General features: G+C 42.0%; 1 protein-coding gene across 4 annotated transcripts; it reads left to right on the top strand.

Moving 5' to 3' along the window:
- The first annotated feature begins 3,425 nt into the window (after positions 1-3,425).
- hsf2 (heat shock transcription factor 2) lies at positions 3,426-22,198 on the top strand. 4 transcript variants are annotated; one of them, XM_044168748.1, is made up of 12 exons: positions 3,426-3,655; positions 4,118-4,226; positions 4,885-5,012; positions 5,619-5,743; positions 11,377-11,452; positions 11,822-11,883; positions 12,345-12,423; positions 12,661-12,794; positions 16,723-17,007; positions 17,789-17,891; positions 18,077-18,143; positions 18,945-22,198. In XM_044168748.1, exons 1-12 carry the CDS (start codon positions 3,563-3,565, stop codon positions 19,295-19,297), a joined length of 1,614 nt encoding a protein of 537 aa, XP_044024683.1. In that variant the 5' UTR covers positions 3,426-3,562; the 3' UTR covers positions 19,298-22,198. The 4 variants fall into 4 exon arrangements, with proteins under 4 accessions (XP_044024683.1, XP_044024686.1, XP_044024684.1 ...); XM_044168751.1 differs by lacking the exon at positions 18,945-22,198 and adding an exon at positions 18,353-18,933; XM_044168749.1 differs by having other exon boundaries at positions 3,429-3,655; positions 18,978-22,198.
- The last annotated feature ends 3,601 nt before the right edge of the window (positions 22,199-25,799 follow it).

Here is a 25,799-nt window from a genome sequence, read left to right as displayed (position 1 = left end):
AATCAGTTTTGTAGCTCAGTAATCTCCCACTTTATATTAGGGTTAATATGTATATTTATTTAGAGATTTTCATGTCAATTATTTGTGCTGTAATGGTTATTGAAAATGACACTCAGTCACTCACTTCTAAACGAGCTTCTACACTGCTGCCACTTTTCTTGAAAAAGAGCTAAATCTTGTCTGCTTCACCCAAACGTTTTAAGGGCATAAAATCACATAAAGAGACTTTATCCACAATGCAAATTCATTTAGAGAACATAGATAATAAAGCTACAGATTAAAGGAAGCTGCCAACATGGTAATAGCTGTATTTTCAAACACAATGCATAGGAAGCAGCATGAGTACAGATGAGACTGGGCTGACATCACATGGCAGTGTCTGCTCCCTTGCCAATAAAAGCTCAGACTGAGCAGTAGTAACCTGTTTTCCAAACTGTAGGCCCAGCTGGAGTGAAACACAGTGGAAATATCACTGATGCTCGGTAGATGGGTACCAATGATGTTGTGGGCAGTTTTAATCACCCGCTGCAGAGCCCTCCGGTCCTGGGCCGTGCACATCCCATGCCAGTTAGTGATGTTTCCAGTCAGGATGCTTTCTGTTGCTCCTCTGCAAGAGTTAAGAAGAATTTGGCACGGGAATTTTGCATCTTAAGTTTCCTTAAGAAATAAAACCGTTTCTGAGCTTTCTTGACCAGGTGGAGATGTGAGAGGACCATGTCAGGTTCTCTGTGATGCTGATTCCCAGGAACCTGAAACTGTTGACCTGCTCCACCTCAGCTCCGCTGATGTAGACAGGGGTGTGTGTCTTTGCCTCCTTTTTCCTAAAATAAACAATCAGTTCCTTGGTTTTGCTGACGTTGAGCAGTAGGTTGTTCTTTGTGCACCACTCTGCGAGATTGTAGGTTTCCTCCTGATATGAATTCTCATCTTTGTTTGTAATCCAGCCAATGATGGTGGTGTCATCTGCAGACTTCACAACAGAGTTGTCTCCATGTTGTTGACTGCAATCATGGGTGTACAGCGTGAACAGGAGGGGGCTGAGCACACAGCCCTGGGGGGCTCCGGTGTTCAGCACTAGAGTGGAGGAGGTGTGACCACCAATCCGAACTGTCTGAGGTCTGTTTGTGAGGAAGTCCAATATCCAGTTGTAGAGTGTGGTACTCAAGCCCAGAGTGCAGAGTTTTCCAATCAGTTTCATAGGGGAGACAAAGTCACTCTCAGCAGGATTCTTTTCACATCATCTGTGGATACTGACAGTGGCCCTTCCTCTGGAGGTAGAGTGGACTTTACAGCTGACTCTTTGTTGGGGAGATCAAAACGAGCATAAAATGTGTTTAGCTCATCTGGTACCGTGGCCTCACACATGATGGAGGTGCTCCTGCTTTTGTAGCCTTTGATGGTCTGGATCACCTGCCTGTTGTTGGTGTTGAGGGCTCTCTCCAGTCTCTGCTGATGTCTCAGCTTTGCCTCCTTGTTGCCAGCTTTCAGTCTCGCTCCGGCAGTGCTGGAAGCTTCCTTGTCTCCTGACCGAAAAGCATCTTTTTTGGCTCTGAGTAGAGCCCTCACTTCTCCGTTCATCCAGGCTTTCTGGTTGGGGAATGATTTTACTGTCTTTGTGATCACCACATCATCAACATATTTGCTGCTGTATGATGTCACTGATGATGTATATTCCTCTAGGTTGACGTGGTTCTCCTGGGACAGAACAGTCCCGTAGAGCTGCTGTAGCTTCATCTGTCCACACTTTAACTGTTTTTCCTGATGGTTTCACCGTTTTAATCAGCTGGGTGTAAGTAGGCAGGAGAGGCAGGGAAATATGGTCTGATAGACCAAGACGAGGAGGGGGAGAGCTTTGTAGCTGCCAGGTATGTTTGTGTGAACATGGTCCAGCGTATTTGTTCCCCTGGTGGGGGTGTGGACGTGCTGGTGGGATTTAGATAAAATAGTTCTGACGTCTGTAGATTAAAATCACCAGGTACAATAAAAACACCTTCCGGTTGTTTTGTCATGTGACCGCTGATGACCTCAGTTGCTGTAGTGCGTTTTTGAATTTGCATCTGAAGGAATGTAAACAGCAGCAACAAAACTCTGCTGAACTTTCTGGACAGATAATATGGTCGAGATCTTAAAACTCAACATCTGGGGAACAATGTCCATCTGCTTTAACTGCGTTTGAGCACCAAGCATCATTGATGTAAACACTCGTCTTACCGGAGTCTTGTGTTCTGTCAGCGCGGAACACGCTCCGCCCGTCGAGTGCGATAGCTTCATCCAGGATGTTGTGGTGCAGCCAGGTCTCTGTAAAGATGAGGGCACAGCAGTCTCTGATTTCCTGTGGCTAAGTTAGCCTGAGTCTTATCTCATCCATTTTATTTTCCTGCGACCGGATTAGCCAGGAGTAGGCTGGGTAGTGGAGCAGCCTTAGGTCTGACCTGGGTTAGTTTACACGGGATGAGAGTAGTGAATGTGATTGGCCACGATTGTCACAGCCTCTAACACACCCACCTATAATGTTTGATAATGATTCTGGATTTCTGCTAAATTAGCACAAACCAGCTGACACAATGTCAGACCTGCAGCTGTTGGGTCCCAGAATCCTTGAGCCACCGAGGCAGTTGCCCGCTTTGCCATGTTAGTAATTCCAGCCTTGAGTCTCTACATAGCATAAATGCTGATATCATGCTTTACTGCAATTCAAATTCTTCATGTCTTCTTGCTCTGTATACTTCTCTATATTTCTGCATATTGATTCATTTTGCTCTGTCTTTCTTAGGTTATAGATATGCAGAGGGGGCAGAAGTAGGCTATTCAGATATTTTACTGAAGTAAAAGCAGCAATACCACAGTGTAAAAATACTCTGTTACAAGTAAAAGTCCTGCATTCAAAATGTTACTTAAGTAAAAGTACAAAAGTATTAGCATCAAAATATACTTAAAATACCAAAAGTGAAAGTACTCATTATGCAGAATAATATATATTGTATCACTGGATTATAATTAGTGATGCATTAATGTGTAAGCATCACTAATGTTGCAGGTGGTAAAGATGGGGCTAAATGTAAGTACTTTATATACTGCTGGGTACCTTAATCCATAATAGTATATCATTATTTATCAGTTGATTTATATTTTGTATTAATAATCTGAATCTACAAAGTAACCAGTAACTAATGTTGTCAAATAAATGTAGTGGAGCAGAAGTTACGTAAAATGAAAATACTCAAGTAAAGTACACGTACCTGTAAATTGTACTTAAGTACAGTACTTGAGTAATGTACATTACATTCCACCCCTGTAGATGTGTAGCTATCCGACCTCTTTATTTTGGATGCACGTCGGGGAAAACATGCCAGCTCTCTTTCTGCGTGCATGGAACGCCACGTGAGGAGTCTTACGTACAACAATTTTAGACCAATCAGCTCCCGTTAACTAGAACCGGAAGTTGTAAGCCATTGACATTTTCCTCAGAGCGACAGATTTGACCAGCTTTTCGTACAGGCTACAAAACAGAGCAAACATTGCGCATTTTCAGTCAAAGTGTACTTGTCGTTGAGTTTGCGAGATGAAACACAACTCGAACGTCCCGGCTTTCCTCACCAAGCTGTGGACGCTGGTCGAGGATGCAGACACCAATGAATTTATTTGCTGGAGTCAGGTAACGCTCAAACTATAACACCGTTAGCGTGCCAGTTATAAAGGCTAGCGCAAAACAGACAACTAACGTTAGCTAGCTAGTGAGATTAGCCTTAAGTTAACGTAGCAAGTGTAGTATCTCATCACACCACGCTTAGGGTTCAGCAGCCGTGCATTTCACGCTACGTATTGGTTTCAGCATAGAGAGCGGTCGGTAAGCAGAAGCAGAAGCTAAACATCAACTGTTAGCTAGCCAGTAATTTTGTTTTCATTGTGTACCTAGTGGTTAGCTAGCTAAGACAAATCCGGTCTCTGCGTCATGCCAGCATCAGCTCATCTTTGAGTTTTGTGCCCAGAGTCACTATAAAGCTGCGTGTGTGCACAGCTTCGGGGCATGGCGTTAAATGACACACTAAAATAGATCCAGTGAGTTAGCCCTCTGAGGAGCTGTTCTGACTGTCTTGGTGGTGTTGATTGTTTCCAGGAGGGCAACAGTTTCCTAGTGTTGGATGAGCAGGGCTTTGCCAAGGAGATCCTCCCCAAGTTCTTCAAGCACAACAACATGGCCAGTTTCATCAGGCAGCTCAATATGTGTAAGACTGCATTCATCACCTCGACTTAGTTTGTACCGATCAGAGCACACTAGTCAGTGACACATAACCCAGTAAACCTATACTGTCAGAATTAGTTTCAGTGCAAGGATGACAAGCAGCTAACTAGCCCAGCAGGTGATTATCCTGGTACTGACCCACCTCTCCACCTAGCCAGAAAGCAGCAACTGATGATTAGTTTCACTATCAATTAAGCGGATCATAATTTTCTTGATTAATCGGTTATTTGTTTTGCCTATAAAATGTCAGAAAATAGAGAAAAATGCCTGTTTATAATTTTCCACAGTCCAGAACCAGAACCAGGGTTTATTCAGTGGAAAACTGAGCTGGATAGATGCAGAGGCAAATGCTATGGTAACTGCGGTAACCACAAGGGACAGTGTAACATTTCATCAGCTGTTGGCCAAAGTTAGCCTACTATGTATTCAGCAGCAGGAGACACAACATAAAGATAGCTCTTCATTACATTATGTGACTACCCAGGTAGAGGAATCTGCATGTTTTTGTGTTTGTGTTTGGATTTACACTTGCATACATATATTTAGGAGGGAGTGTTTTTTTAATGCATTTACCTGTGTGTGTGTGTGTGTGTGTGTGTGTGTGTGTGTGTGTGTGTGTGTGCGCGCGCGCATGTGTTCAGATGGATTCCGTAAAGTGATGCACATTGACACAGGCATTGTGAAACAGGAGAGGGACTGTCCTGTGGAGTTTCAGCACCCCTACTTCAAACATGGACAGGACGACCTGCTGGAGAATATCAAGAGGAAGGTGATGACTCCTTTCCTCATATAGTTCCATCAGCAGGGTTTTTCCGTCGCTGAGAGGAACACCGCTCTCATCTTCTCTTCTTTTTGGCGGCATATGTCCTGTTTTCGATAATCGACTGTTCTGGGCTGCTTATGTACTCGCTTGTGTACTCGTGCTTGCGAGCTCAATGCTAGATTGTTCAAGCCTGGCTTGAGTTAACATTGACTTGACACAGCTTAATTGTGTTAGTGGAACGGCTTGAGCCTTAAGTCAAAATCGACATTAATTCAAACCTGTTCTTAATTGAAAAAGCCCGATTTCATTAGCTGCGTTGATGGAATACCCCCCAGCAGTGCTTGACAAGCATAGGTAGCTGCCATTACTAAAAAATACCAAACCTTGACTGGATGACTCAAAAAACATACTAAGTCAACTTGACAAGAGTGCTTGTCAAGACAAATTAAAGCTTGTTCCTAAATACTCTCTCTGCATCAAGACATTTGACCCCTCTATCTGGTTCTTTTCCTCATTTGCTGGCTAATGTCATGTCTTACAAAAGTCAGGAATATTGCTTAGATCACAGATTTGCTGTAAACACAAGATTTGATTGTAATGTCTGTCGTTCAGGTTTCTAATGCTCGACCAGAGGACAATAAGATTCGACAGGAAGACCTGACCAAGATCTTGGCAAGTGTGCAGAGTGTTCACAGCAAACAGGAGAACATTGATGCCAGGCTGGCAACACTCAAGAGGTGAGTCTAAAGCTCTGTACAAGTCATCCCAGATTATATATGGGAAACAATGACCAAAACATGGCCAACAACCCTGGAAAAGTTGCATGTAGAGAATTCTATCAGTAAGGAACAAACATACAGTACAGGACTGAGAAAATGTACACTATTGTGGTTTGTCGGCTACTTCTACAATCTTAATGCACATAAATGGGTTTTGTGTAAGCTAACGTATGGTTATTTTTACCATAGTCCTATTTGACTTATAATCCGACCTTGGTTAAGCCAAGTTTTGTTTTCTGTCCCGCCGAGTTACCACACCCCTATTAACTTCACTTCAATTCACTTGCACTTTTCCTATAGAGCAGCTCTAGCTCTAGGCCGTACTTCTTTTATATTATTATTTACAGAGGCCAAACAATTCCTACCATGAGCAAGCACTTGGCGACAGTGGCAAGGAAAAACTTCCTTTTAACAGGCAGAACCAGACTCAGGGTGGGTGGCCATCTGCTGCTAGAGAGAGAGAGAGATCATTGGTACCAACCTACCAAGCATCAGTGATATCGATGAGATGAGTTGTCTGCGCGTAGCCCAAAGGATACTAAAAGACAGTACCCACCCCAGCCATAGCCTGTTCACCCTGCTGCCGCCTGGAAAGAGATACACAAGTATCCGCTGTCGTACCACCAGACTACAGAGCAGCTTCTTTCCTCAGGCTGTGAGACTGCTTAATTCATCCTCAGCACTCCACCATGTAAAATAGTTTTCATTTCTGTGACGTATTATTTCTATGACTTATTATTTATTCACTGATCTACTGTATATAATTTATTTTAAGTAGCATAAAGGGAACTACAAAACAAAAACTCATTATACAACCTGTGTTGTAAAATGATCAATATATAATAATTGTAGTAGCGGTTGTCGAACAGGAACAGAAGGTGCCTTGCAGTCATAGATCCAGACTCTGCAGCTCCAGAGGTAGAAATACCTGCTGAAAGACCAGAAAGCACAAAACTACGGGAGAGAGAAGATGTCAAGTTAGTAACATGCAGTAATGGGATCAGAATGTATACAGAGGGAGAGGAGGAGAGAGGTGCATCATGGGAAGTCTCCCAGCAGTCTAGGCCTATAGCAGCATAACTAAGGGATGTTTCAGGGCTCACCTGAGCCAGCCCTAACTATAAGCTTTATCAAAGAGGAAAGTCTTAAGCCCACTCTTAAATATGGAGATGGTGTCTACCTCCCGAACCCAAACTGGGACCTGATTCCACAGGAGAGGAGCTTGATAACTGAAGGCTCTGGCTCCCTCTCCACTTTTGGAGACTCTAGGAACCACAAGTAACCCTGCATCCTGGGAGCGCAGTGTTCTAGTCGGATAATATGGTATTATGAGATCTTTAAGATACAATGGTACCTGACCATTAAGAGCTTTGTAGGTGCAGGTTTAAATTCTATTCTGGATTTTACAGGGAGCCAGTGCAGAGAAGCTAATATTGGAGAAATATGATCTCTTTTCCTAGTTCTTGTCAGTACACGTGGCGCAGCATTCTGGATCAACTGGAGAGTCTTAGGGCAAAACTCAAATGGTCCAGAAATTGTATACAAAATCCATGTGGTGGAAATGTCTTTTGATTATTGGTCATACAGCCTGCAGGTAAAAAGACAACAACACCCCCCCCCCCAATTTCTACCTGGATATCGTGCATCATGGAGCACCGTCAGATTCTGTTCATGTTGATGTTGATCTGGAGTGCATATCAGGAGACTTTAGAGGACCGCACAAATGAACGTCTCGTAACCTAGCAGGTATTAAATAATTTATTAATGCAGGCATTTCGATGAAGACGCTCTGCCATCAGACGGTCTTAAGATCTAACAAGAAAAGTACAGAGACAAGTCCATTGTCTGTTCCACTGATCAATTGCCCGAGTTGCATCAGCCTTACACAGAAAATTGCTGAACTGGAGGGAAGAATTAAAATTCTCGACCCAGTCAATGAAAATGAGAGAATTGACTCTGCAACTTCGGCCGTTCCACCGGCAAAAGATCATTGCCCTGGCATGGAAACACCAATCCCATGGTTTGGATCCAGATGATGGTAAGATGATAATCGATCCCCTGATGTCCTTCCAGTTTCCGAAAATAGTGATGATTTTGAGCCCTGGCTGCAGTTGGGTGCCAAGCCTAAAGGTGTGTTCACATAGAACACGAGGCAAATTTTTCACACAGCAATTACATACAAAGTCAATGCAAAGACACGAATTGATGCAAATTGGGCAACTGAGGTGAATACATGAAATTCGTGTCATTCACATGACTTGAAAATATTCTACTTGAGCTGAAAAATTGCGCATATCATGGGGCGTGTTTTGTTGGGAGGGACCGGGCAGATTAACAGACAGCTGCTGAGCACCGGGGGAACTCTGAGGAGATTACCGGGGGGCTAGAAAGTGGATTTATCTTCAACCTTTCTTCTCAGCCTGTCTGCAGCAGCGAGTAGAGGTGCCAACCTCCACTGCCGTCTGTAGGCACCCAGAGCTCTATGATAGCTACTACTTCATATTTATACAGAGACAGGACAAAACAGGAGATTGCTTGGATAAGTTCTGAAAATGTGTGTCTGTTACTTGATTCCAGCTATCGGTTATACTTTACTATGAACGAAGTTAGCACTAGCATTAGCCCTGATCAATCCGAACTCCATTCAGAAAACAAACATTTTAAACGTTATTTGCTTGTTGTCTTGCAGACGGACTTGACAAAGCATTAATTCAGACTTTTTACAAATCGGCATCATGATGTAGTTATTACAGCATCCTTTTGTTCCGTTTATTGCACTTAAATCATAGCAAAATCAGTTTATTTTTGGGTTCACACCGCTGTAGTAAGCCAGAAAGGGTGAATATTCGCAGGTTGTATTTACTCACACAAGTAAAGCAAATAAACACAAAATTGAAAGAGGCCTTCGTGACATGGATTGAAACGGCCCTGGACTCTGGTAGGCACTGCATCATTTCTGGTCCAGTTGCTGCCCTATGTTATGGCAATATGAAATTCAGTCAGATCAGACAACTGCATACTAGCCCGAAAGAATACTTGTGCTCAGTGGGCATGCCCTTTGTTAGAACTTTACTGCATTTCAAGGACGTCTGGATCTGTTTAGCAGGGATGAACTCCACCTCAGCAGGTCAGAGTCCCACCTCTTATTTCTTAGTATGCAACTGGCTCTGCATTCCCACAATCCCACTAACTTCTGACATTGGGGGAACTACAGACTACACTGTAAAAACCTAGACAGCACATTTAGCACAGCAATATCCCTGTCATAGTAAATATTAGACCACTTACTAGGAGTGCTATTCTAAAATTATGCAGGAATTTTTCAAACCTGGTGTTCCCTGCTTTGCCTGTGTCATTTGGGCTGCTAAGTGTTAGATCCTCGTCCAATACGCCATTTGTCTTAAATGATTTCATCATGTCCCACAAATTAGACTTTGTTTTTGTTTGTTTTTTTAACAGAAACCCGACTGAGGGCCAGGGAGTGCAGTCATTTTTGGAGGTGTGCCCACTGAATTTCTGCTAACTCTCCCAGGTTAAGTGGGCGTGGTGGTGGACTAGCTGTAGTTTTGATAAATCATTTTAAAATGCTCCCAGGTTGCTGTTAGTTTCCAACCCAGCTTTGCTTGTAATTGTAACTCACACACACACACTCACACACACACACACACACACACACACACACACACACACACACACACACAAAATAATACCTTTTTACCTGAATTTTCTGATTTAATTGCTGGTGTGGGTGATTTCAATTTCCATGTAGATGGCAATACATATGTGTCTGCCTGGGACTTTTTAAATGCAATTGAAGCCTTTAATTTTATTTAACATGTGAAGGCCCCTACTCATAAACAGGGCCATATCACACTGGGCATATCATTAGGCTCCTTAAAAGTAGACAACCTCATCTCAGATTCATCGTAGAAAAGGTTTCAGTCGTAGTCTCTTGGACGCTGTTTTCAGAATCAAGACGTTTCGGCTCCCATCCGGGAGTCATTCTCAATTGTGAAAATGGTCTGAGAACTCAGAAATGTAAGCTACTGTGTTGCTTAAGCCCCGCCCTCAGGGAAGAGTCTACCTGAGTGTCTCCTGTTTACCCTGCCTAGTTTCACCTGAAACTGACCTTCTTTTGTTTCCATGATGGCCCAGTAATCAGGCTGACTCCCGATTGGGAGCCGAAACGTCTTGATTCTGAAAACAGTGTCCAGATGGCTATGACTGAAACTTTTTCTACGATGGAACACTCCTGAAAGAATGAGGGACTACACCGTTTTACTCATCTCAGATTATAAATGCAGATTTAATGTTGTTAGTCAGCCCTTTTAATAACACTGCACTCTCTCTCAAAATGCTCTAGTCCAGGGCATGTCTGTTCCTGCTAGGTTTGGGAACCTGTTTTAATAATGCTTGCCAGGCTGCTTTGGTTATTTCAGTCCCGCATAAGCACAGACCCACCTCTAAAATCAGGTCCAGGATCAATAATGATATCTGCTGTGTAAAAAGGCAATGTAGACAGGCTGAACGTGGGTGAAAAAATACTAGGCTTCAGGTTCATTATACCAATATGAAGGAGTTGGTGGTGTTCCTAAATCTAAAGATTAAAGAAGCATGAAATGACTACTTTAATGACCTTATCACTGCCAATAAAAATAACCCTAGGTATTGTTTTAAAACATGATCACTTTTTAAACAATTAAAACCCTCTAGATGACTATCAAAACTTCTGTCCTCCTTTGTTGATAAAATTAGCACAATCAGAGCTTCTGTTAACCATCTAGTTCCCTCGCTGAGCCATGTTGTTCCTCTCCTGCCATACTGGACTAACTAAACAAATGAGCTGACATTGTAATCTCTGTCTCACTATTCTCTTGACATTTTGTCATCTAAATTCTTCAAGGAAGTATTCAGCTCCATTAGCCCTCCATTACTGTCAGTAAAATCCCTTTCCTCTGGTTGTGTTCCATGTCACTATAAGGTCGCCTCTATTCAACCGCTTCTTAAAAACAGATCCCAATAGTGCTCAACCCCAGAACTACAGACCCATCTCAAAGTTGCCCTTTATTTCTAAAATCTTAGAAAATGTTGTCTGCAAGCAGCTTTAGTTTTTCCAAGAGGAAAACAATTTATTTGACAAATTCCAGTCTGGTTTCCGTTGGAGACACAGCACAGAGACTTTTTGCTGTCCGATCGTGGTGAAATCTTTTGGATTTAAGTGCTGCTTTCTATACCACAGGTCATAATATTTTATTTGATCGTCTGAGAAAGTGGGTTTGGATGTCTGGTATACTCGAATGGTTTTCCTCCTGCTTATCTAATCAGAATTTCTTTGTATCCGTTGCTTACAACGTGTCTGATTGTGCTCCTTTGAGGAGACACTGGGACCTGTTTTATTCTCCCTTTACATGCTCCCTTTAGGGCACATTATCTGCCAGTTTGGCGGTGTCTCTTACCATTGCTACGCGGATGACATCGAGCTATACATATTTATGAAACTTGGCAAACTTTCAAATCTGGCCATTTTACAAAATTGGTTCTGCAGTCCATTCTCTCAACTGTAAATGAACTTAACATGTTTTGTTGTTAAGGGAGAATGAAGGTCTGTGGAGGGAGATCTCAGATCTGAGACAGAAACATGCCCACCAACAACAACTCATCAAAAAGGTGAGCACTACACTGGACCCATCTGAAAGTGTATTCACATACATGTTTCTTGTAAACGCCTCCATCAGAATAAGCTGCATTTCTGAATTTTTCTGAAAGAAATTTGATTATTGTTCATACGGGTAGTTAAAACCTTTGGAAAAATGTGTTATCTAAACAGTCTTTCAGATTATGTTTTGTTTTTAGAGTATTTGTACTCATGCGCTTGCTTGCTTGAGTCATTATGAGGTGGACTGTGCACATTAGAAATACAAACAGGACAAGTTATTTTTTGGTGCCTATGTAAACATTGCAGGTTCTTCATTGGCATCTGAGCTGCAAATGCAGTTGCATTATCTGTGGAATCTCACAGAACTGTTCTTTTTTCAGCTGATACATTTCATCGTCACATTGGTACAGAACAACCACATCCTGAATTTAAAACGCAAAAGGTGAGTTCACACTGTGTTTCATCCTTACGTCCACATAGTCCCTGCACCTGTCAGACAAGCATAGATGAAGTAGTCGGTAATTAAAATTCGTGGGTGAGTATTCTCAATAAGCCATCACCAAATGAGTTGCCTCATATGAAGCAAAAAACACTTTGAAATCCTATTTGAGCGGCCAGAGATTCCGGACTGATACACATCTGTAGAAATCCAATTGGAAAAGTATTTCAAACCACCTCTAAGTGTGGCTTGGATCTGATCTGAAAAAATTGCATTTCATGTGTTTTTTTGTTTGTTTTTTTGCTGTCCAGACTTTGTAAAATCAATCTGGATACAATCTGAATATGCCAAAAAACTGATTTGGACTGGCAGTCTGTATAAGGCCTACTGTTTCAGCACTCTCATAATGTGAACTCTAGTCTGTATGAACTTTAAATGTTGATGCATCGCCGTCTTTTTGACAGGCCAATTCTTATGAACAGCAATGGAAAGAAGCCCAAATACATTCATCAGATCTATGATGAGAACGTGTGTGTGGAACAGGTCAGTAATTAGCAGTACCCGGTAACATTAACATGGGGCATATTACCTATAGTGAACACTTGTGAATCAGTGTATTCCTGATATGATCAGTTACTTCTCCTATTTTACTTTTTAAGTCTACAAGGTTATTTTTTGTTTTTAAATAGATAATGTTGAATATGTGATGTGTTATATGGGAATAGTTCTGAAGTAGAACATTTCTGAAGTCCCCATTCTGACTGTGTGTGTCCTGTTTAGTCGTCTGTCAACAGTCTGAATAGCATGAAGGGCTCTGAGATGTCAGATGAAGTTATAATCTGTGACATGACTGAGAATGACGCCGAGGTGACGGCTGAGATCACAGAGGGCTCACCCAGAGCCTACGAGCAAGGGTAAGACTATTTCTTTCTATAACTGTCCTACCCATAAAAAACTCATCAACAAGTCTTACAAAATCATTGGTACGTAATCAGTCAACCTGAAACAAACTGTAAAAAGGGCAAGAAAATCATCTCAGATCCCAATCACCCAACACATCACCTGTTACCAGCTGATTGAAAGGTGCTATAAATCACTGCTTTTTTCCTGCTGCAACAGTGAACCTGAGCGTTATTGGACTGTTGGATTCTCTTTCCTTCTGATCTCTTTTGACATCTGTGTTGGCACTTTTCAAAGCTTTGTCTGTGTGGGCAATACATACTTAAAAAGCTACAAGCTAATGATAAAAAACATGACAAACGTTTGAAAATTGTAGTCAGTACTATAAAGTTACCAGTGGTAATGGTAATGGTAAGTTAATGGAGCAGAATTTAACAATACAAATTATAACAGGATTTCTGTAAATTGGAAATCATTTTGGACATATGGTAATATCAGGATTTTCCACTGCATCAGCCTAAAATCTTATACATACTTAGGTTCGACGTTGCTTTAGTGCATGTACTTATGAAAAGATTGTTAGAAAGTTTCGCTTTCAAATAGGTAATCCATTTATTTTCTCTTTTTAGTTAATAAATGTAAAAGGACACGTGATTTAATTTTTCAAAAGTTAATATGCAACAGGGAAACACAAAGCCATGTTTCCATCCAAGCATTTTTATGCAAATGATCTAGCTGGATGGATAAATGATCTCCAGCATAACTTTCCCCAGAGCTGTCAAACGCACTGCTGCACCCGTAGGGGAGACCCTCCGCTATATATCAAGAGACCCGTTATTGGCACCTCTCTGTCATCATCTCGCTTCAGAAAGCAAGAAATATGGTCTCACATGAGCTGAAACAAAAGAAGCTGCCCAACGGCAGTAAGGAACCTCGTGCTCAGGTAGACACTTTATTAGCCTTAACCCAGCTGATGGCACAGAGTGTAAACCTTAGGTCGACACATGTTTCTTATGCTATATCCCATAGACTGTATATAAAGATGGACAACATCAGAATCAGCTTTGTTGGCCAGGTATGTGTACACATAAAAGGAATTTGACTCCGGTTTTTCGTTGCTCTCAATGTACGTACACAGAAATAGACATAAATACAGCTAAAAAACAAGGACAACAAGGTAGACACAAATTAAGCTACTATAAACAACAGTAACATTTGTAAACAGTAAGACAATTAGTAAAATGGTACAGAGTGCAAATGGTGCTGAAATAAATATGATTAATGTGACAGGTTGCTTTATAAACATAAAGTAGGTGAATATACAGTATTCACAGCATTCGTAGATTTAAAAGGTGATAATATTTACATAAAACAATGAGATTAATTTGCAGGTACAGTGGATGTTTTTGTCAGGGGTTATTGCACAGGCTTGTTCCTGACACTGTGTGACTGGTGTTCATCAGAGCGATGGCCTGTGGGCAGAAACTGTTCTTGTGTCTGGTTGTTTTGACGTACAGTGCTCTGTAGTGCCTCCTTAGAGGGGAGAAGTTAGAAAAGGTTGAGTCCAGGGTGTGATGGATCTGCAGCGATGTTTCCTTTCCGTTCGCTGACTCTGGACGTGTAAAAGTCCGGAATGGAGGGCAGGTCAGCACCGATGATCTTCTCTGCAGTCCTGACTGTCCGCTGTAGTCTGCACAACCATCACGGTCTGGTTTGGATCGGCCACCAGACAGGACAGGAACAGAGAACAGACTGGATTATTGCAGAGTAGAACTGGATCAGCAGCTCCTGAGACAGGTTGTACATCCTCTGCTGGGCCTTTTTTGATGATGGTGTCGATGTTGGACGCCCATTGTGGATCCCAGAAACTGAAGGCTTCCACAGCAGACACTGTGTTGTTGGATATGGTGATGGGGGGCAGTGTTGGGGGGCTTCTCCTGAAGTCCACTGTCATCTCCACAGTTTTGAGAATGTTCAGCTACAGGTTGTTCTGACCACACCAGAGGGCCAGCTGTTCAACCCCCTGTCTGTATGCAGACTCGTCACAGTCCTGGATGAGGTCGATGACCGCTGTGCCGTCTGCAAACTTCAGGAGTTTGACAGACGGGTGTCCTGACGTGCAGTCGTTGGTGTAGAGGGAGAAGAGCAGTGGGGAGAGCGCACATCCCTGGGGGGCTTGATTGTTCAGGTGCTGGATGTGATGTTCCCCAGCCTCACCTGCTGCCTCCGGTCTGGCAGGAAGTTTGTGATCCACTGACAGGTGGGGGCTGGCACATTGAGCTGGGTGACTTTGGTGTGAAGGATGTCTGGGATGATGGTGTTGAGCTGAAGTCCACAAACAACAATCCTTGCGTCTCTCCTTGAAGAGTTGAGGTGTTGGAGGATGTAGTGCAGTCCCATGTTGACTGCATCATCCACTGACCTGTTTGCCCGGTAGGCAAATTGCAGGGGGTCCAGCAGGGGTCCTGTGATGTCCTTCAGGTGGGTCAACACCAGTCTTTCAAAGGACTTCATGACTGCAGACGTGAGGGTGACGGGCCTGTAGTCATTGTATCCCGTGATGGAGGGTTTTGTGTGATCAGAGAGTCCCAGAGCTGCACGGGAGACAGGGCGTTGTTTAATACAGTATAACGATAGTCCAGTGTTTGTTTCCCTGGTGGGAAACTTAATGTGCTGTCTTTATTATGGAAGTTTGGGTCTGCATGATTTGCTTAAACAAAGGTTGGTGTACAGATGTCACAGTTTTATGTAAAAGCAGATTCCGCCTCCTATCGTTTTCCCAGATAGCTCTGCTATGCGGTCCGCTCGGAGGAGATGGAATCCTGGCAGATGTAGTGAAGTGTCCAGGATGTGCTCTCCAAGCCAGGCTTCAGTAAAGCACAGGGCGGCAGATCTGTAAAAGTCAGAGTTTGCTCTGTTGAGGAGCAGCAATTCGTCCATCTAGTTGGTCAGAGAGCAGACTTTTGACTCTTCCAGCTTGTTTCCCACATCGGCATCTCCGTCAAATCCCATAGAGAGCCGCTGCTCCTCCGACTAATGACTAGGTAAAACTTCAGTTCGATGAAGACCGGTGAAAAGTCCGATGTTTAGGAATTCCTCCCAGGTGAATGTGACCAGAGAGGGGGAGCAGAAAACACAAAACAAACAAAAACACAAAAAGTACTAGAGAGCGCAGTACCATCTTTGCTGACCTGACAGCTCCCCAAAAGGGAAGCCTAAACATTTCTATCGCCCCCTGGTGGCTGGCTGCAGTATAGTTCAGAAACCTCGCCCCCTCCATGTTAGCGGATGGGACACGAGCCAAACTAAAAAATCAAAGTACATGTCAAATAAATTTTTCCCAAAGATGATTTCTGTCAGTTTAGGTAGTTCTTATCACGCTGATGTTTGTTCAAGTGTTCATTTTTCTAATAAGTTTGGTTTTAATTAGTTATTTGATGCTATAAAAAGTTGGTTACACGTCATGATTGACAGCGTTTGAATAAGCTCGAAAAAAGACATCCAGTATTTCTTATGCAAGAGCTATAAAGAGTTCGGTCTGGACCTGCTCTATAGGAAAAGTGCAATGAGATAACTTCTGTTATGAACTGGTGCTATATAAATAAAATTGAAAGTGCAACGGAGAGGAGCTCAATATATTCCCTCTTTCTGCGCATTCAAGACATTTATTGAATCAGTAGGCCTACATCAAACTAACATTTGACCCCCACAAAGCTTCGTCAGAGTATGAGTTCTTGGAAACAGAAATAGAAGAAGTTCTGTAAGGACTGAGAGGTTTTTTGATACACTGATTCCATAGGTGTTTGAAATGCAAGAGCAGTGTGAGGGAATCTTCTTTACTCCAAAACTTTGATTAAGTTGACATTAAAGGAACTGCCAGCATATTAAATTGTCAGCAGTATCTTTCCTAATGGCATGCTGTTTGAAAATGTCCTCCCCCAGTGATGTAGAAATCATGGAAGTAGAGCTGGACAGCTGTGTGGTGCTGCCAGCAGAGACGGAGGTGAGCACCACCTGCACAGATGACATCAAACAGACAGAGGCTGGTGTGTCGGCAGCGGCAGACAACAGCCAGAGGAGCAGCACTTTAGACAGCAGTGGGCCAACCAGCAGCGCCCTGCAGCTCAATAAACCCTCAGGCCTGAGTCTGGAGGACCCCGTCAAGATGATGGACTCCATACTGAACGAGAACGGAGCAATATCACAGAACATCAACCTGCTGGGCAAGTAAGGGCCAACCTTTATTAGAATTCTTTAAAGGGCTTACTCATGTTTAATGGCAGAAAGGTCTGTGCAAATCTAACAATATTTTTCAAAGGCTGCTTAGTCTAAATCATTGTTCTGATTAGCCACTTTATTGATTTGCCGTTTAATTGGGTTGAAAATGAACATGGACCAGTCTTAATATGCACACATGCAGTGAGGGCCTGGACGAGTTTCAAGTTTTTCCTCCACTTCCTGTGAAGATGCTGAACTATGTATAACACTGCACCCTCTGTGCCTTTTCTGTAAATGGTCAGTTACGCTAGTCAACAAACTGTACTGCTCTTACATTAACATTCATTCAGATGAATAAAATCTACTCTCCTCCCCATGTTTGTAATCTCTAAACAATGTTCCATTACAACCATCAGTGACCCATTTTGTGTTTTCTTACATTTAGGATCATCGTTTTGTACAACAACAACGAAATTCACATTAAAACACAACAATAGAAGTTAGTGAGAAAGCAAAACCGTCATTTAAGCTGATACTGCCTCCTTTCTTCTACCTAAAACCACCATAAATATAATACCACCCAGAATATAATTGCTGGGTCACAGTGACATTAAAGGGATATTGCACTGCACCATTAGTTATTCTGGAGCAAAGGAAACTAGCAACCAGTGTATCTGGTAAGCCAGTTTAATAAAGACTGTCTGGTGTGTCAGTCAGGCCTGCGATGCTAAAATATTAAGTGTTTGTATTAACAGGAAGAAGAGTTGTTGATGTGTGTGTGTCTTGCCAGGGTGGAGCTGATGGACTATCTGGACAGTATCGACTGCAGTCTGGAGGACTTTCAGGCCATGCTTTATGGAAAACAGTTTGGCGTTGATTTTGATGCCCTAGAGGTAAAATCACTTGCACACTAAACCAAAAAACATTCACCTGATCAGTACCTCCTCAGTACAAACATACATGTAGCAAAAATATGGACAGAAACATTTTTCTAAAAATGTAAACCTATCCTTTAATCCACACACATCTATATTTTTAAAATCTAGAAGCTAGCTTTTTTGTACTCTTGTCTTTTCAGGAGAGTGTGTGCTCCAAAGAGAACCCCACGCAGATAAGCAGAGGCAGCAACGAGGAAGACAACACCGGTGAGCTGAGGACACGCACTCACACTCCTGCCTCGACTTACCCGGACTGTACAAAACGATTAGCTGATGAAGCAATTAGTTAATCCACGTACATTTAAGCATTTTGATAAGTTGAAGTCATTTCTCAAGCAAAAATTTCAACCACCCTCTTTTTCTGCTTTTTTCTGGTTTATGTAATTGTAAATTGAATATCTTTGATTTTTCATCAGAAAGAACAAGACATATGAAGACGAGCAAAAATAGGGTTTTGGAAACGGAATCTAGAAATTATCAGATGAGTTGCTGAAACAAAATCACAACAAAAGGTGCCAGTCAGCACAGTGGAATGTGACTAAACTGCGAGGAGTCGACAAAATTGCAAGCTCTTGCAAATCCTGTAGATATTAGTCAGATTTGCACTCGTTGCTGTGATCACAGGGTTGCTAATTCTTTCACTGACTGTTCAAAAGTCAAAGAAAGAATTAGCCCAGACTGAAGACCCTGCCTGCGCTGCATGCCGTCCCCTCCAGCAGTGCAGTACTTCACTTCACAACAAGGGCAAACCAGTGCAGTGTGCTTAACGCCGAGCCTCGAGAACAGCTTCAGGGCTCTTCGTCATAGATTCTCCAAGTGTGTGGAACCCTCATTGTTCTAAAACATATGCCCTCGTTTGGTGTTTTGATGAAGGTGGTGGAGGGCGCTGTTCTCCGTACAACCAATGATGAATAATGTTCACAGTCAAAGAGAGTGATTGATTGAGCGTGACATTTAGGAAGATTTAGGTGATGATTGCGGTTATTTTCTGTGTTGGATTGGACACAGTCCAGACCGACTCCTCCCGTGTCTTGTGTTCAGATAAGCAGTTGATCCAGTACACCACCTGTCCCCTGCTGGCCTTCCTCGATGGCTGCTCTCCTCCTTCAGAGCTGGATCTGGGCACCGGCCCCTGCAACACCCACCTCCAGCCCTCTTCCAGCCCCGGTGCCTCTGTGGAGGCTGAGCCACCCTCAGAGCTGCTGGACACCACCAGCCTGGAGCTGAAGCCAGCCCGCAGCTCCCTGATCCGCCTGGAGCCTCTGACGGAGGCGGAGGCCAGCGAGGAGACGCTCTTTTACCTGTGTGAACTGAGTCCTGCTGGACCAGAGGCCGACTCCACCCAGCTGGACAGAGTGTGAGCAGCGATGGGACTGGTGATGCCACTCTCACTGGTGTTGGTTCACTACAGACTACATGCCTCCATCCTCCAGATAGTGCTGACTGTTTGTATTCCCTCACCTCTCTTGCCTGAGGGGGTGTGTGTGTGTGTGTGTGTGTGTGTGCTGAGAAGCAGTAACAGAACTAAAGAAAGCACCAGGCTGGTGGAAGAACAGCTGCGGTTTGTACCACGTACATATATTTATATTTTTGCCTTGAACACAACACTTGAGTTACAGAAAAAAGCCACATTTTCATCACATACAGTAATAAAAGTTGAACAACCTCTGGCAGGTTGAACATAGATGCGATTAGCGTGAAAAGTTCTCCACGTCTTCTCCGCGTCCGAACGCAGTGAAACCAGAACACACACTACACAGACCGTCTCTCTGTATCGTGGCAGATAAACCAATCCACCTGACTGTTGTCTGTACATCCATGTTACCTCTGGTTACTTCTTCACAACATCATAGTTCCTGTTTACAACACCCAAAGCATGATGGGAACTGTATTTCCAAAACACAAACATTCTTATCCCAAATGGAAATAAAAAGAAAAACAGCAAAGTGACAAAACCCGTTGAAAATCGCTTTGTTTTGTATTCTACATCGTCAGTACATTTTTTGGCATTACTAAGGCTCAAAATGTCCCATCAACAAACCTGCGGACATACAGGCAAAAGGTTTGATCTGCATAAACATGTCTTACGTCATGTATAGCACCACCATAGACATGCCAATGAATGACATTTCTGAGTAGCCCGACTTATTCTGAGAATAAATATGACCTGTCCGGCTAAGACAGTGACTCTGCCATTAGCCTTTAAGGAGTGAAAAGTGAGCAGAAACAGGTGAGCTAAACAGACTTTACTGCCATGTGTCTGACAGCGAAACCTATTTCTGTTTGACGAGAAGAGTATTTTTATGACTCGAATGTTTTCTTCAAGGCAATGGTCTCAAATCTAAAAACGACACGGGAGGCACAAACTGTGCCTAGTGTACGCACAGGACACCGGGACCTGGATTTCCACCAGACAGCTTCTCCATCAGCACAGCTCCACCTCTGTGCTGTTGGCTCTTTGGTCTCATCTGCTCTTCAGTATCTGCACCATCAGCAAAGCATTGCATCGCATCTGGTCTTACAACATCAGTGAGGAGGCGCCCTCACCTCACCTGTATGACCGAACCTTTGTATGTACTTCTGAAAATCACTTGATTCTGATTTGTGTTGATGTTTTGCTACTTTTCTGTCCACAGAGCGACATTCCTTCAGATAGTGTTGTGTTCAGCCGGGGACAGTGAATCTGATGAAAGCCACATTCTAGAGAACTGGGACAAAACGTGATCTTAACTAAAGACTGTCCATTAACCTGTTAAACAAGCATCAGATTGTCATTTCACAGCTGAGAACACAAAACCACATCAGATCGGAGTCTGTCCACCACTAACGGTCTGCATTCATTTAGCAATATAATTTAACTGAATGGTCAGAGTGACAAAGTTCATTCTTGACCTTGGTTGATTTTAAAAAAAAAAAAAAAAAAAAAGGAAGTCCCCACTTTTACAGAGCTTTCAACTACATGTCACAGTCGAGAGCTCATGAAAAAAGCTCTGTGGTCACATGATGACAACAGAACCCTCTCCAGGACGACTGCGCAAACGTCCCCTGATGAAGACTATGAAATGTAGTTTTGAAAGCTCTGGTAAAAGCTATTAAGTGAACCTTGGGTTGAATTTATTTTGTCAAACAAAAATAAATGAGTTTAAAATGTCATCTTTGTATTGATCCAAATTAGAATGCTAAACCTTTTGTTAGATATGGAAAATGTGTGTGAGTGTGAGAGAGACCATAAGCATGTCACCACAAAGGGATGGAGTCAGTGTGTGCACACACCTGCGCCAGAGTCCAGTAGAAATGTCATTAAATCACTTTAGACTTGCTGCAGGGAGGAGGTGGATTTGAGGCATCATTGAGAAATCAAGAGTCACACTGTTAAAGCATCACAGGTATATACGTATGTGTGTGTATGTATATAATGTGAATCATGAACCGAAACAGGAAAAACACTAATAATACAATAAAATGTGTTCATGTGACGTGACACGTCATGGCGGTTGTACAGTAGTTAATGAGCAGTGTCAGCAATTAGTAATATAACTGGACGTGCATGGCAATACTGAAATGAATAAGTTGAAACGAGGAGTAAAATGTTCAAACTTGCTGTTACCCAGGACACCTCTAAGAATGTGTTTAGGTCAATTTGAAGTCGTGGTCATCTTTGGTTTTCCATGTAGTAAAGTTCTCCTACATTCTGCGTTTGAATGGCCTTTATCAACATACTTAAACAGTGACCAGACCTGCTGTCCCAGTGGAAGAAAATACAAAAGAAAACCAGCTAAAAACATCAATTCATCAAGTTTTTAAAGGAACACTCCCTCATTTTGTCACAGTGCCCAGTCGTTCCTTACCATTCCATATCTCCTCCAAGCTTCCTGGACAATAAGTCATCACTGTTCACAGTTTGGAAGCAACAGAGGACTGAGAGCAAACTGAGAAGTCACTGTTTAGAGTGTGAGCTGAACCCAGAGCCCTGATGTCACAGTGGGACAGCTGTTTCCTGATGTAGAGCTCTTGGTGTTGAGTAGCCGGAGTTTGTTCATGTGATAAAGGAAACTCCTCTCCTGTCTCTCACTGATAGAAAAGTGCCTGCCTCCTTTCTCCATTTCTTCTGATACAGCCACACTTTAGAACTCAGATGCTGTTTATAGCCTGCTGTGCACGGTCACAGAGGTCACATGACTCCTCTGTGACCTGCGCATCCCACAAGCTGTCTGTCTGTTGCAAGCCTTGCAGTTACAATAAAGCAAATGCTACAGTGTTCATTTGTCGTGCTTTTGGAGCTTCATTGCCTCTCATCACACTCACCAGACTGAAAGTATTTCTGTACTCTGTATTTGCCATGTGCAGAGCCAAACCAGCAATGCACCGATCCTATTAACAAGTATTGTATGTGTATCCAAAGCCTCATATACACTCAGTTGCCACTTTATTAGGTGCACCTAGCTAAAACTAATGCAATGTAATAAAACAGTCCAGAAATAAATCCTCCCTTCATGACGCTTCTAATGTTGAATTTGTGTTGAAACTGTTTTAGAGACGTGTTGATTCAACTGTTTGCTCATTTTGGAGGATGTAGTTTGTTGAACTGCATTGCATTATACAGACAGGTGTTTCTGTTACAAGCCTATCCTCATTGATATAGATGGTATATAAACAACGTAGTAGAAATGCCTCTGTGAATGGGAGTTTTTAAGAACAATAACAGAATCAGTTTTATTGGTCAAATATGCAAACACATTTAAGGAATTTGACTCTGGTTTGTAGTTGCTCTCAATGTTACGCACAGTTCTGAGAACAATGCACAGCAAGATAGAAACAGACGTGCAGAACAACATGGACAACAAAGCTGAACAAAGATAAAACTAAACGTAGAACTATTACGTTCATACAAGTAGGTGAAAAAATAGATGGATACATAAATAAATATAAAAACAATGAACAACAACATACAATGTCTATATACAAGCCAAGTGTTTCTGTAAATTATAGACAATACAAACAGTGCAAAGCAATAAATATTAAATGGGTAATGTAATAGATTACTTTATATACATATAGTAGGTGGTTACAGTAAATGCATGTATGCTTTTCTATATACAGTATATACAGCGTACAGGGTTTGTAGATGGATGATATGTACATGTTAAAGCCCTGTGTGTATTTTAAACTGTAAATATATAATCTTATAATGTGTAGGTAAGTGGATGTTTTGGTGTTACAGGGTTATTGACACTATATGACTGATGATATAACTGATTATATATATGTATGTAACCTGACTCCTGAGACAACTCAAACAGTTACATTGAAGAAGACTTGAATGGACAACCCACAACCTTTGAGCGGATAATATCTAACAGATAGGAATCTTGGGATGACCATCAACCCATGCTAAGAATGGAAGTTCAAACCACGGATGCAGCAAAGGTCACCATGTCCATATGAAACAGTGGGCAGTATAGGTAGAGGGAGCTGCATCAGAGAACCCCAAGGTGATCGATGCAACGACATCATATAAGGGAAGATGCTGTTTTTAAATACCTAGAACCATAAACCTTAACTCACATGATGTCATCAAGGTTTCCAGAGTTCAGAAAGGGGGCTTTGAGTGGGTTGAGCTAGCTGTGTTCATTATATTGTTCCAAAAGGTTTAGAGATTACACTGTTACAGTTCTGTAATGACAGTGAATAACAACAGACTGCTGATGCACAATTTGATCAATAAGATGATGAGGATACCAACTGAACATATTATGTCATGTGCATCACCACTTATAAGCATAACATAATGAAGTTAGTCACGGAGTTCCACAAGGTTCTGTGCTTGGACCGATTCTATTCACCTTATATATGCTTCCTTTAGGCAATATTATTAAGAAACACTCCATAAACTTTCATTTCATTCAACATATTGGCTCTGTTACTAATACTGACATCATTATTCCTATAGCTGTCATTCCTATTATTATTCATTTATTAATAATAATGTTACCACTACCGTTACATTATTACTATTTTAAAATTCTACGTTCTCTCCCCCTTTCTCTCTTTCTTTCTCAAAACCTAACATGGCAGTGGTGGATGGCCGCCCTCCATTGAGTCTGGTTCTGTCCAAGGTTTCTGCCTCTTAAAGGAAGTTTTTTCAAATGCTTGCTCATGGTGGGATTTGTTGGATCTCTGTAAATAATATTATAAAGAGTACGGTCTAGACCTGCACTATAGGAAAAGTACTATGAGATAACTTCTGTTATGAATTGGTGCTATATAAATAAAATTGTATTGAACTGAATTGAACTTGGAATATACACGGCGCTCTGAAGGACCTTCTAGTAGGCTATGGTTTAGCCTGCGGGGATGCCTTGCAACAAGAACAACATAGGAAGTTATCCCTGGAGTTTTCTCCTTCCTGAGAGGTTATCTGATGACGCCTTTGTCTCATAGAGACAAACAAATAGCTGATTACCATTAGGGGTAACAAAGAAGATGTTTTGATTCCGACTTTATACATGACTTGGTATGTGCAGTTAAATAATTAGTTTGTGGTATAAAGTGCAGGAAAACAATGTTTTGGTTTTTTTTGTACGAGGATGATGTTGTCCCAGTTGGGAATGAGCATGACATGCAGAAAATGTTGTCTTGTATATATGAGTGATGTGAGAAATGGAGGTTGTTTGACCAGGTGGCTGAGCTTTGGGGTCATGGATGTTGCCCCAACAGTGAGGTTATTCATAATTGGGCCATTCGATATTTCCTTGGTGTTGCTTAACATTAACGAGACACATTTAGATATGGAATGGGAACCCTGCGGGGGAGATGTGTATCGCCAGGATATGGAATAGATTAATCGATATGGATGATAACAGACAAGCCAAAAGAATATAAATGGAATCAGCAAAAATGGGCCCTGGATAAGGAACTTGTATGTGTTGTAAATATGGGTTTGAAGATTACTTCTTCAAGTAGGAGAGGGCGGATGTTCACAAAGTTGAAAAGAACTGGGCAAATGAGATTTGGAGTAAACCAAAGCTAAATACTTGTGAAATTAAAAAAATTATTATTTTACTGAAAATTAAGTTCTTTATAATCTTCCAAAGAAAAACGGTCTGTTTGTGCTCAGCTGGTATTCGCTGCTTTGGAAGAAAAAAAGTCAAATCTGTCCAGTGTGATCTGACAGAAACAGATCATTGTGTTTTTTTTACTGTAGACTTTGTGATCTTTTGTTTAACGATAAACAAGAGTTGCTGGATATGGATGACTCACATCTGAAATGGTTGTTTGAAAAAGAGACCTTCAAATTTGCAACTTATTTAGTGAATGAATGGGAGTTGCGGAAGAACAACTGGCATCAGAAGGGATGGAAGGATACTATTGTGTTGCTCTTTTGTATGGGATCACCTGGACTGATCTGGTCAGGTGTCCCATGAGATGACGGGACACTTAAATGATTTCATACTAACATGAGCTCTGATTGTTTTTATTGTTTCAGTACTTTGTGATACTACTTTCATTTTTCATGCAGTGCAGCTGAATAATGGAGCACGTCACCTGCTGCCTTAATGAAATACATTAGGCGTAATCAGTGGCAATAATCCACAGGACACACTGCCAAGACTTTTCATTAGAACTACTTTTTTGCTGAAGAAATAGTCCCCATTTCGATGTTGGTATTTTTATACACACAGTTGGAATTGGTTAAATAAGCCACATCATGAATGAAATGACATACTAAGACTACCTAGTGGGCATATTTCCTTATTCTGAGCTGATGGAGTGAGTGTTTGTCCTCAGATTTTGTGTCAGCATCTTGGAGGTAAACATTAGTTTATCTGGAGGGCGATGGATCTCTGTAATTTGACAGACAAA

The sequence above is a fragment of the Siniperca chuatsi genome, linkage group LG16, assembly GCF_020085105.1.
Source record: "Siniperca chuatsi isolate FFG_IHB_CAS linkage group LG16, ASM2008510v1, whole genome shotgun sequence".
NCBI lineage: Eukaryota > Metazoa > Chordata > Actinopteri > Centrarchiformes > Sinipercidae > Siniperca > Siniperca chuatsi.
Note: the sequence above shows the minus strand (reverse complement) of the source record. Positions and strands in the feature narration are given on the sequence as shown.